Genomic DNA, 12,339 nt, shown 5'->3' with positions numbered 1-12,339 from the left:
ATTAATGATCTCTGAAAGTCATAATGGTCTGTCATTAATGCCCATTAATGATCTCTGTTCACCACTAGTAGGGGCTTGATGGTTCTGGCCAATACCTTAGAGAATACTTTAAATATGCCTTAAACTTTCCCCGTCTATTTGCCTGCTGCAAATGTAGACTGCAGCTGGAATTGTTCACTTCGGGCTCAAAAGAAAGATGGCTTTGGGTTTAAGAAAGTCCAATTCAGGTAAGAGATTCTGGATTTATTGAGAACATTCTCCATCCAGTAGACATGGAAGAAACATTTATTTCTTTAAACATTTAAATTTTTTTTTTATCAAACCATTTTTGAGCTTTGATCTCCACTACTAATGTTATATTTCTGTGTTATTGTTTATTACTATATCTTGTTAGGAACTGATAGGTTTTTTTTTACTCTACTAATATTACATTTTTATGTCAAATGTGTAAGTTTTAATCCAGTGAATAATATTTCCTCCTTTAAAGATCTACTTGTATTATAGTTAACACAATGTATAATGCTATTTATGTTGTTTATAACTCCACTTGTATATAATGTAATAACCTTTACATGAAGTCATCGGAGTAGTGTAATACGCAATCTGTAAAGAATATTTATTTGCCTTTCCATTACTAGACTGTAGGACATAAGATTAGTAAGATTAGCTTTGTTCTACGAACCAACGCCCTTATATCTGAATATTAGCCAAGACATCCTGTATCTCTGTTTCTATTATTTGCTGCGGGACGAAATTCACTTAGACGTTTACTAATAGCTTCCTGCCATTTGTAGTGTTCAACTAGAAACTGGTTAAAATGGATTTGTAGGACGGATGCCATATACTGTAAGTAAGGTATTATCTAAGTAACGTGATATTGTCCAGTCATCGCACATATGTTCAAAGTCAATGTGAAATTGAGATTTTGATGCTGCTTAAACTCGTTGGTTAACATTCTATGATTGTTAAGTAGAAGACTACAGGTCTTAAATCACCCATTTCATTTAGGTTAAGTGTGTGTTTCGGAGGATTGTCTAGGTTGCATACTGATTTGTTAAAGCTCTGATGAAGATTGAAGAGCTAAGATATGCTTAGAAGCAGCAGTATATGACAGGTCAGCACCATGGAGAGCTACCCAGTCCATTCTCTCTATGGGGCCCTTGACTTAAATATTGGAGCCAACTTTCTTCCCAAACAGTACCTTTAGATCAGTGATTCTTAACCATGTTTGGGGTACCAAACCCACCAGTTTCATATGCACTTTCACTGAACCCTTCTTTAGTGATAAATCAAATATGTGTGTGTCTTGTCCTCCGTGACGGAGGCTCCGCCAAAGCCCTGAGACCGACTCACCAAACCCCTATGGTTCAATAGAACCACTGCTCCAGATAGTAGAAGGGTAAGAATCATGAGATATATAAATAGTATCTATAATTTACCTTACATCTCTTCCCCACAGCCCCTTTCTTTGCCATCCTTTTTTCAACTTGATAGACATATGTCAATAATCAGCCGTGCTAAGTACCTATGTAATAGATTGTTCCAAATTCACGTCCTGTACTTTACTATGAGGGTGCTAAGTCTGGAGGGTGATGTGAATTCATAAGAAAGTTCTTACTCTATGATTGATTCTATATTATGTAGATGTTGTGCATTCTATTATTTGTATATGAATATACAACACGATAATAGACTGAGTAAATTAGCTCGAGATGACTTTCTGGCTTTTAGTCATTTTCACAGACTCCATGACACTTATTGATTTTCCCATTTTGAAGCAAAGACTGTCTCTTCTTAGAACATGTATCCTTTGAACTTAAGGGACGGTTGTCGTGTGTGATTAAATAGGCAGTATGTTTTGACCTTGACTAAGTAAAGTCTATAAAACTATTATGTCATTAGATGATAATAAACCTTTCATGTACATGAAGTAAGAGCCAAGAATCAGGTTGATGCATATTGAAGTATTCTTACAGTAGTAATACTAAAGGTCACCTGAAATGACTCTAGGAACCATTCATGTCATTACGTTTGACTTAAGAACTTATTAACATTATCATTATTAACATGAGCTGGTTGGTTGTTCTATAGTTTGTCATCATGTGAATACAGTTTATGTTAGTTTAATGGTTAAGTCCTATCCACCACCTGTGTCTAGAATGGTGGCCCCATGATGCCATTGCTATGAATTGGGAGTTGACCTCATGTGTGGTTCTCCTTTTAGGTTTCTAAAGACTATCATGCTAATCCATCTTCAGGGGACCCCAATTGTAAAAATAATGGATGGAATTACATCTATCCAACATTTATGGCCTAGTTAAAGTTTATGAAAAGAGTTTACGAGTATACCTTAAAGGCAGTAGTGGATTGGGTGGTAGCCCAGGGCTCAAGACTTCCATGGGGCCACTAGTCAGCAAATGTTATACAGAGAAGGAGCTTCACCAATGAGATCGTTGTACACCTGTTACTGCTCTCAATACACATGTACTCGAGAGCCATTTCAAAGGTCCTGAAACTACAGATTGAAAGCAGTCAGAAGGGACACATCTTCCATTCCCCAAGAAGCTTGATTCTCGTACATATGTAGTGACTTCCAGACTTGTAGGGGCTATGATATTCATACAGCCCAGAGCCTATGGCAGCTGTAACCAGTCCTCACCTGCTATAAGGGATTTATACCCAAGCAGCTACATATTTAAGGCTGCCTGTTTTTTCACAGGTCCACAACCCCACTCAGGAGAAATAAAAGGGTTTAAATCTATTTTGGAGGGAACAAAGAAAATTGTTGGAGTGTTGGCTTGATTCACCTTATATTCTAATAATTATGTTCTCAATTAAATTCTTTGTGGAGGTCAAGCTTAAAAAATCTGAGGATCTGGGAGAATCAGGGAGGGCACAGACAGTGGAAGACCCCTATGCAGGAACATAAGGGGAGCTCCTTTTATCCAATATCTTAACATACAGGATTAAGCCTCTCAAGAAATGCACTAGTTATTTACTTGCTTTATATTAGATAGTATAAAGCTGTTTTTAAGTTAATCAGTCATCATTACTGTAGTCTATATAGCTGCACAGGTTGCCTTTGTTGTGTGTTCAGGGTTAGGGGGAAGTCTGCAGTCAGTTTTATTACAAGCCAGCAATTCGGATGAGTGTCAGTCCATGTTATACATAATAGAACCGGGTCCATCAGCGCAATAAAGGTTGTCACCCTACAGTATCTCACAGAGGGTGGTCGGATCCAGAGCCTTCCATAATGTAATGTCTTTACACCCTGAAGTGATATGTAAGAAGAAGTTGTAGTAACACATTTTGTCCTTCAAATTCCTGTATTACATGAAATTTCTTATTAGATTTTTCATTTGCTATAACAAGAGAGATAGGCCGCCTCTATATCCCCACAGTTGTAACTATTGACCCCTTTCACCTACTGTAGAGTAGAAGAAAATCCAACCCCCCAAAAATACAAAGCACCAGAACAAAATAAAAATAAATGAACTTGGAAGGACTCGGCTGATTGCTTGTAGGCTCTCCTGCAGAGCAATAGTGATTGCTTTCTGTCACTCTGCCATAATACTCTTCCTTCCCATAGACCTGATGTACAGTATTTGTCACTGCCGCCCTGGTTATTTATGGTCCCGGGAGTGGCGGCCGACTGGCACCAAAATGATTCCCTTTCCATTATTAGCCAGAGCCACCACACGCGACCGTCTCAAAGTTAAGGAGTTGAGAAAAAATTTCAAGGTGACCAGACTAACTGCAATGAGTGATCAATATTCTGTGAGCAGTTTGATATTGCCTCCATCTTTGTGTTTTACCTCAGATATCCTTCTAGAAATTTCTAGTTTTTAGTAAGGGGATGGAAGGGTGAAAAAGTTTTTGCAGTAATATCTCTCCAAAGTAATATACATGGTATTTTTGTTGTATTGTCTGGGAGTCCCATGTAGTCTTCTTCTTGTTTGTACCTCCATGGAAGTGATTGTGGTGTCTTCACAAGGAACAACATGTCACAAAATAAAGAGACTGCACAATACAGGAGTTTTGTGAATGTTATTAAAGGTTAAAAAGTATTTTTGGGTCTTGGCCCAAGCTACAGCCCATCTATACCTTTCATAATTGTCGCTCGACCCACTAGTAAATGCTATTAGTGAGGGGAGGCCTCTGCTGGACATGTTATTAGTGAAGGGAGGCAGTTGCTGCTGGATATGTTATTAGTGAGGGGGCTGCTGCTGGGCATGTTACTGGTGGGGAAGGCCACTGTTGGACATGTTATAAGTAAAGAGTAGTTACTGCTGGACATGTTATTAGTGAGGGTAAGTCGCTGCTGGAAATTTTATTAGTGAGTGGAGGTCACTGCTGGACATGTTATTAGTGAGGGGAGGGCACTGACATTTTATTAGTCAAGAAAGGCAGCCATTGGACATTTTATTAATGAAGGGAGGCCGTTGCTGGACATGTTATTAGTGAAGGGGGGCTGCTGCTGGGCATGTTACTAGTGGGGAAGGCCACTGCTGGACATGTTATTAGTTAGAGTAAGTCGCTGCTGGAAATTTTATTAGTGAGTGGAGGCCGCTTCTGAACATGTTATTTGTGAGGGGAGGCCACTGTTGGATATTTTATTAGTGAAAGGAGGCGGATGCTGCTGGACGTGTTATTAGTGAGGGAAGGCTACTGCTGGACATGTTATTAGTGAGGGGAGGCCACTGCTAGACATGTTTTTAGTGAGGGGAGGCTGCTGCTAGACATGTTATTAGTGAAGGGAGGCTACTGGGCATGTTATTAGGGAGGGGAGGCTGCTGGACATATTATTAGTGAGAGGAGGCTGCTGCTGGACATGTTATTAGTGGGAGGAGGCTGCTGCTGGACATGTTATTAGTGAGGGGAGGCCACTGCTAGACATGTTTTTAGTGAGGGGAGGCTGCTGCTAGACATGTTATTAGTGAAGGGAGGCTGCTGGACATGTTATTAGGGAGGGGAGGATGCTGGACATGTTATTAGTGAGGGGAGGCCACTGCTGGACATGTTATTACCGGGGGTAGTGGGGGTAATTGTCAGGCCGCCTGCGTATAATACATTTCAGAGAAGAAAGGTAGATTTATGATTCTTAGAAAACAAAGGATATACCTATAGTTGTGAGACCCCCCTGTCTGGTGGGTGTAGTCGCAGCTGTTACAACTTCAACCATTACAGCTATGTCTCTGTTCTAATGCGCATTTACTGATATAGTCCTGCTAATGCATTAATAACAGCTAGGAAGGCTGGAAACTGAAGTGAAATGGAACCCTGAAGATCTATACAGCAGAGGCCTATAAGGTAGATCACTTAAACTTCAGCCACAATGTAATTTCCCTTAAATGCAGCCGGCATTATAGCTATAAAAATATCATTCAATTGCCTGCCTTTCAGTCTATGTTGTAAATTATTTAGGCTTGGAATATATTTTGACTCATAAATATACTTAAAGAGAGCCCGTCACGCAAAATAAACCCCCCAAACTAAATATATTTTCATAAACTGCCTTTAGAGAGCATTGCCTCTATCCCTTCATTGTCCCTCTACATGACTATAAACCTAAGCAATGAGGCCCTAAAGCTGTATGCAAATGACCTGGGAGATGTCCAATGAGTCATTTTCATATTCAAGCTGTCCAGCTTATTCATGAGTGGGATGCACAGCCACACCCGCAGTGCTTGACTGACAGCCTGTATAATGGTGTGAGGTATAATGGTGTAAAGCCTCCTCTATGTGCTTCCTGTTGCTGGCGCCCCCTGCAGCCTGTGTTGTGTGTATAGGAGAGATACTCCTATACACATGACTAACAGCCTGAGGTATAATGGTGCATTTACATAATAAAGAAAATATGATTTTGCGAGGATTAATGTATGAATTGACTGGATAAAGGTTGTGGTGGGATCCTTGTGAGCTGCTCCAACAGGTTGTAGGGACAGGACAAGTGACACAGACCTGGTGATAGGTGTCCTTTAAGTGTTCTAAAGTTCTTTTCCTTTCTCTCTTACCATATAAATACAGTAATCTTGTGTCTGTTACCAAATATAGACAGTAAGCTTGGTTCTCTCACTGTATGTATAAAGTAAGCTTTGTTATCATATTTATACAGTAATCTTGATTCTGTTACTATTTAAATATAAGTCTACTTTTCTATAGATACTAACAGGTATTTGGCCATCAGCTGGAAGTGGAGGGTGTTGGATTGAGGCATTAGCTTGATGGCACCAACAAGTGCCTTGTCTGCATCAAAACTAAATACCCCTGACTATCCCTTATAACCGAGGTCCCTTGACGTTAATCACTGCTGTCTGACACATTGGGGTACATTTACAAAGGGCTTTGCGCCAGTTTTCTGACGGACTTTGCAGATTCTTTTAGGGGTAAACTGCTTGCACAGATATTTAACCCCGTCATGCTCTGTGACGGATATATCCGCCACAGAGCTATGAAGGGTGTATGAAGAGGGCCCACGGGCTGAGCCCTCTTCATACAGAGATGGGCTTTGCTGCATATCGCAGCAAAGACCCATCCCTAACACCCGCAGTCGGTGCTTGCACCGATCGCGGTGTTAACCTCTTCTTTGCCGCCCATAAAGTCGGAGCGTCAAAAGTTATTAGCGTCAGGAGATGCTTTTTTCGTACACATTCGTTTAATATTTGAAAATGTTTTAAAATGAAAAAAAAATGTGTATAAATTTGTTATCATCGCGATTGTACCAAACCAAAGAATAAAGTATAAGTGTTATTTGGAGCGAAGAGTGAAAGTCGTAAAAACTGAGCCCACAAGAACGTGACATGCGTTTTTTTTTTTTCAATTTTTCCACATCTGGAATTTTTTTCCTGCTTCCCAGTACATGGCATGGAATAATAAATAACATCACGGGAAAGTAAAATTTGTTACGCACAAAATAAGCCCTCACACAGCTCTGTACACGGAAAAATGAAAAAGTTATGGATTTTTGAATGTGGACAGTGAGAAATGACCGTCCTTAAGGGGTTAAGGAGTGTCTGCACTAGCCACCATGCAACACAAATAAGGGGGTGTTTTGGCTCTCAGTTGGACTCTGTGACTGATTTAACATGCAAAGTCTGTTGCACGCCCAATGTTAAAGATACACCACAAAACATTGGTGAACTCTGTTGGGCCAGTGCAAAGAAGCAACAGATTCATGATTTCTGCCGCACATTCTTAGTGAATCTGGTGCACCCAGCATTATACACAGGCAGAACACTTTTAGTGCAGTTTCCCACATTCTTATTAAATGTGCCCCATTTAGTTCTACATTTGGCTCACCTTTGCTCTAGTAACACATTCAATGCCCTCTGCTGTTAAATCTCCATCATCAAAGCTATCGGCGGCATTTAAAGGATGGCAGATTGTGAGCACCACCAAACGCCGCCCCCTGACATCAAAGAGTTAACAAATGCAAGATCAGTGGTGTTGCCAGGAGGGTGGGTGATTGTTCGGGTTCAGGTTCTGTTCATGACCACACTGAGCCAATTGATCAAAATGTTTCTTGCTGCGGAAACCCCCCATGAATAATTTCTATTGCAGGCAGAAGTTAATATTGAACCTACATTTCAAATCAATGGACCATAATGGACATAGTCCATTCAATCCTATATTGATGATTACAATGGCTTTCCAAACTGGTATAGTACCCAAACAGATAATATGGGTATAGAATTCCAAAGCAACCCCTTTAAATGTATACATATTGTAATAAGAAGTTAAGGTCTATGCTTTAGTAATTTTAAAATGTTTTTTGTCAGCATTCTAAATCATTTCAGTAGTTTATAATAGTTTATTTTGCATTACCTGGATCCCTGCCAGCAGCATGTGATGAGTCCCGACGGTGGAGCAGCTGAAGCCTATATGTGCCGGTGTCTCCTCATGTATTCTACCTCTCCTCCATAGCATCCACCTCCCTTATCTACCTGCTCAATGCACATGGCAGGAAGTGAGGAAGGGGTGAGGGAGCTGGATGAGTGTGGAGGAGACTGACACAGGCACACACAAGCTGCAGCTGCCCCCTACACCTGGGACTCAACACATACTGCTGGCAGGGTAAATATTACCAATATATATTAAACTTATATAAACTTATATAAACAACTGAAATTCAGAATGCTGAGAAAGACATTTTTTAAATCAATATAGCATAGGCTAATTGAACCTGTCACCAGCTAAAAATTACAATCCTGGTGACAGGTTCACTTTAAGGAGAGGGATGGCTGTGGTACTTGGATAAGGTAAGAAAAAATAACAATTTGGGGGTGATATCTGTAGATTCATTGGGGAAGCTTCAGTATGGTTTTTCCACCAGTTTTCAGCCAGAGAAACCACATGAATCTTCCTTTCTCCACCCGTTATTGACGAAGCAGAGAGCAGGCAAGGAGTGAGACAGGCAGAGGAAAACCAGTGAAGACTATAGTAAAAAAAAACTGTGCCAGTTCTGATCCGTTCTACAGGTCGGAACTGGTGGAGTTTGTGCTCATATTCACTAAGAGGCCAGAGTGCCAGGAGGGGGAATTTTACCACTGGCGTTCTGAACATAAGTGTTAATGAATTCCCCCCATTGTATAGCTGGTTGTATTTTGGTTGCATTGATTTGGTACATACCACTGGTACATTGCAGTATAGACAAATACATTGGGGCAGTTTTACTTTCCCGGTCCTGTCGTGATCCCCGCTGTGCATTGTCTGATGACGATTCGGGTCTGCCATGATTCACTAAAGTTGTGCGTCCAATTTTGTTCAGTCCGAAACAGTCGGGATGTCCAACAACACGCCCCCTGATTTCTGTTGCATGCAAGCCGGCGCCTATGCACCACAATCCAATCGCGTGTGCCATAAACCTTGGGCAATTCGGCGCAAAAAGGAAATATTCGGGAAACCTGACAGAATCACGGTCCGCAGACCCTTAGTAAATGTGCCCCATGATGTGAAATTGGAGCAGGGCATGGTTAAGAATATTACTTGGAGAACAGACCTTGTATCCCTACTAAAAAAACTAACTCAAATGTAACTATGAAATGCATCACAGCTGTTATCAAGAGGAGAGAAAAATGAACGTGGAATGAATTATCTAGAGGGTATCTAAATGTACATGATCTAGTATCACCCAAAGTGAGACAATCGCATTACATGTGACTGCACTTACTGTATCAGGTTAAGTGCATCTGGGAAGCTAATATGAAGCAACAGAATAGAGTGTGAAATCCTTCAGATTAAGTGCATTATAACACATTTCAGGTAGAAGATGATGTAATTGTAAAGTAAATGGAAAAGCTGTTGGGATGATTCTATAATTTACAAAATGTCTGGTTTATGTTCTAGTGCAGAGAAGGTAATAATAATAATATGGGGATGGATTTTGCATTAGTAGTTTGCTGCAGAGCTCCTATGCAGTCACCATCCTCTAGATGTCCCTCCAGTCCCAAATGTTCTACTTGTTCGTCATGTGACGAATAAAACTCTGCTTCCATCCCCTTTACAGAGTATATCAATATGTATGTACATTATTGCAGGTACTGTACTCTTATTTCCAGGATTTAGGAAGCCAATATGACATATGTGTAGCCTATGCATCTGTACAGGGTCCCTGCAGGAGAGGGGAGCCATTGATACTTACATGAAAAATGTGTCCATCAATCATTAATGAAGGATCCACTGAAGATACAGGGGCTTATTTACCAAGGGTCCCATGGGCACATTTTCGTCGAACTTCGCAACTTTTCGGGGATCGCGCCATGGATTGTGTCGCACGTGATCGTATTGTGTCGCAATCGGGGGGCAGGCGGGGGGCAGGCCATGGGACAATCCGACGGATTCTGACTACGCGCAGGATTTAACATTTACATTTGTGTCGCAAGCCAAACACTTACATGCATCGGGAAGAAGAAGATGAACTCCGGCGGACCTGATCGGGGAAGCAACACATGCAGGATATGGGGCACAGGATCTTCATGAATCGCGGCAGAGTTCATCCTCGTTGGACAGTCCGGATCGGGGACCGCACAGGGATGGGGTAAGTATATGTCCCCCACAGAGTAGATTTCATCTTTAATTGGATTGGTGCCCTTCAACACAAGCCCAGGGAACCTTTTCATCATGGTGGCACCAGGGTATTGTCAAATATCCAATGTATGTCACTCTTATGGGTCTTTTAGGCTGTATCAATGGCAGGGTTTCACCATCCATGAGGCGAGTTGAGCCTCTTGCCTCAGGCAGCACCAACTGCAGCATCAGGGCTTCAGTCACCTGCTATAAAGCCATACACTGCATGGAGAATCCACTTACTAAACAAATAACCTGATATATTACATCTGTATGGGGCAGAGGGAGCACCGTGTTATAGTTGCCTCACTCATGAGTTTAGATTCATCCGTATCAATGGTACTGAATGTAATACTATGGTAATTTGTGAGCAATCAGTCCCCTATGGTGGCTAAGAATTTCAGGTAAATTTTACTGCAGGTAAAGCATCCAGTTATGGTTAAACAGCAGAAGTGAGACTATCAAAGTACTGACTACTGACACCAGAGGACCACAAGTGTCAAGTGAAAACCATCATTTTCTCATTGATATCTATTGATTTTCTGTCATACCTTGGACATATATTTCAAGGTTCACACCAGGTAGAAGTTGATCACAGCCACAAGGCTTCTCTGATCTCCCAGAGAGGCCGAAAATGAGAGAACATGACAACCACTTGTCCTTATTACTTTCCCTGGATTTCTGGACCTTCTAAACACCCCTATCCAATAGGTCCGCCCTGCCTTTCATTGACCTTTCATTGCCTTACATTTGTGTGTTTTCCTTATGGACGGGGGTTGAGACCTTTCAATGGAACCTTTTTTCATCATTAAGTAAGTCATCAGTCTGGATTCGATCAGTGATGTCTTTTTACCTATTTTTGATTGGTGTTTTTATTAGTATTTTTTAGTGGTCATGGTCATCATGGTGGATTGGAAAGTCATTTTTGCATGATGAAATAATATCTGACTTACAGGGACGGATTAAGACTGCCAAGGGTCCTGGGGTGTATGAGTATTATATCCCCTACAAGTCTGGAATCACTTTCTACATATGATACCAGAATCAGTTTCTTAGGGATTGGAGAATTTGTCCCTTCTGCTGCTTTCAGTCTGAAGTTTCAGGACCTTTGGTGGTCCTCAAATAGCTCTTATGTACTTGTGTATTGAGAGCATGAACAGATGTAGGAGGATTTCAAGGGTGAAGGTCCTTCTCAGTAAAAAAAAAAAATTGGGGGGTGGTCTAGGTGACTATGGGGCCCCTAGAAGGCTTGGGCCAAGTGGCCTGTATAACAATCTACTACTGCTGAACTATAAACTTCATCCCCCATATCGCTCCACATAAACTCTCCCCGATTATCTTGTACCCCTTTGATGTAAAAATAACAACTTGTGTAGGTTCTTTTCCTGCAGGCAAATGATTTCTACAGAATTCTCTTCATATTCACACAGAAGAAAGGTCACTCCGGAGAGCATCTGGGTTAGCAGTGTCAGCGTCAGTGAGGAGGGCGGGGTAGCTTGACTGTATTTTGGAGCACCCCTCTTGATGACTCGAAGAGAGGGCATTCATAAAGGCATCAGTGGAACATATAAAGACATCTAAAAAGTGCGTGTGGTTTGTGTGGAGGAGGTGGGGGTGACAGGTTCTCATTTAGGAGGCACAATTCAATACACCCAGTCATTTGCATACTTTTTGGAGATGCCATACACATGTATAGGGGTCTAAAAATAAAACAAAATTAAGAAAGGTACCAAGTCACTGTCGAATCTTGTAGCCCCTAAAAAGATGGATATTCCTGATTTTCACTTCCTAACATCTGTGATTGGTCCCCCAGCAGCAAGGACTATCTCTACTCTCCATTGCTATAGCCTTGGACTCCCCACTTATTGGGGCAGATTTACTTACCTGGTCCTGTTGTGATTGCGCATGTGTTATCCGACGAGGATTTGGGTCTGCCATGATTCACTAAGCTTGTGTGCCCGAGTTCCGGCATCCGTCGGAGTTCACCTTCTTCTTCCCGGTGCTTGTAAGTGCGGGTCTTGCGAGACAATTCTAAATGTTAAATCTTGCACGTTGTCCAAATCCGTCGGCTTGTCCGACGGCCACGCCGCCCAATTTCTGTCGCATGCAAACCGGCGCCGATGCACCAAAATCCGATCGAATGTGCCAAAATCCCGGGGCAATTCGACGCAAAACGGAAATTGTCAGGAAACCTGACGAAATGCGCTCTGCGGACCCTTAGTAAATGAGCCCCATTGTGTTTGAATGTGCTGCACAAAAATGATCAAACGATGC

General features: G+C 41.6%; 1 protein-coding gene across 4 annotated transcripts in view; it reads left to right on the top strand.

Moving 5' to 3' along the window:
• Nucleotides 1-12,339, top strand: part of FGF13 (fibroblast growth factor 13) — a 246,686-nt gene that overhangs the window by 178,071 nt on the left and 56,276 nt on the right. The window contains exon 1 of one of the 4 annotated variants that reach the window (XM_072123046.1): nt 182-227. The exons of the other annotated variants lie outside the window; for them this stretch is intronic. Within the exon in view, the coding sequence (XP_071979147.1) occupies nt 197-227 (31 nt within the window). The 5' untranslated portion in view covers nt 182-196. Of the gene's footprint in view, nt 1-181; nt 228-12,339 lie in introns of those variants that run through there. 4 annotated transcript variants of the gene reach the window in all.

Source organism: Engystomops pustulosus, chromosome 9 (genome assembly GCF_040894005.1).
Source record: "Engystomops pustulosus chromosome 9, aEngPut4.maternal, whole genome shotgun sequence".
In the NCBI taxonomy this organism is placed as follows: Eukaryota; Metazoa; Chordata; class Amphibia; order Anura; family Leptodactylidae; genus Engystomops; species Engystomops pustulosus.
Note: the sequence above shows the minus strand (reverse complement) of the source record. Positions and strands in the feature narration are given on the sequence as shown.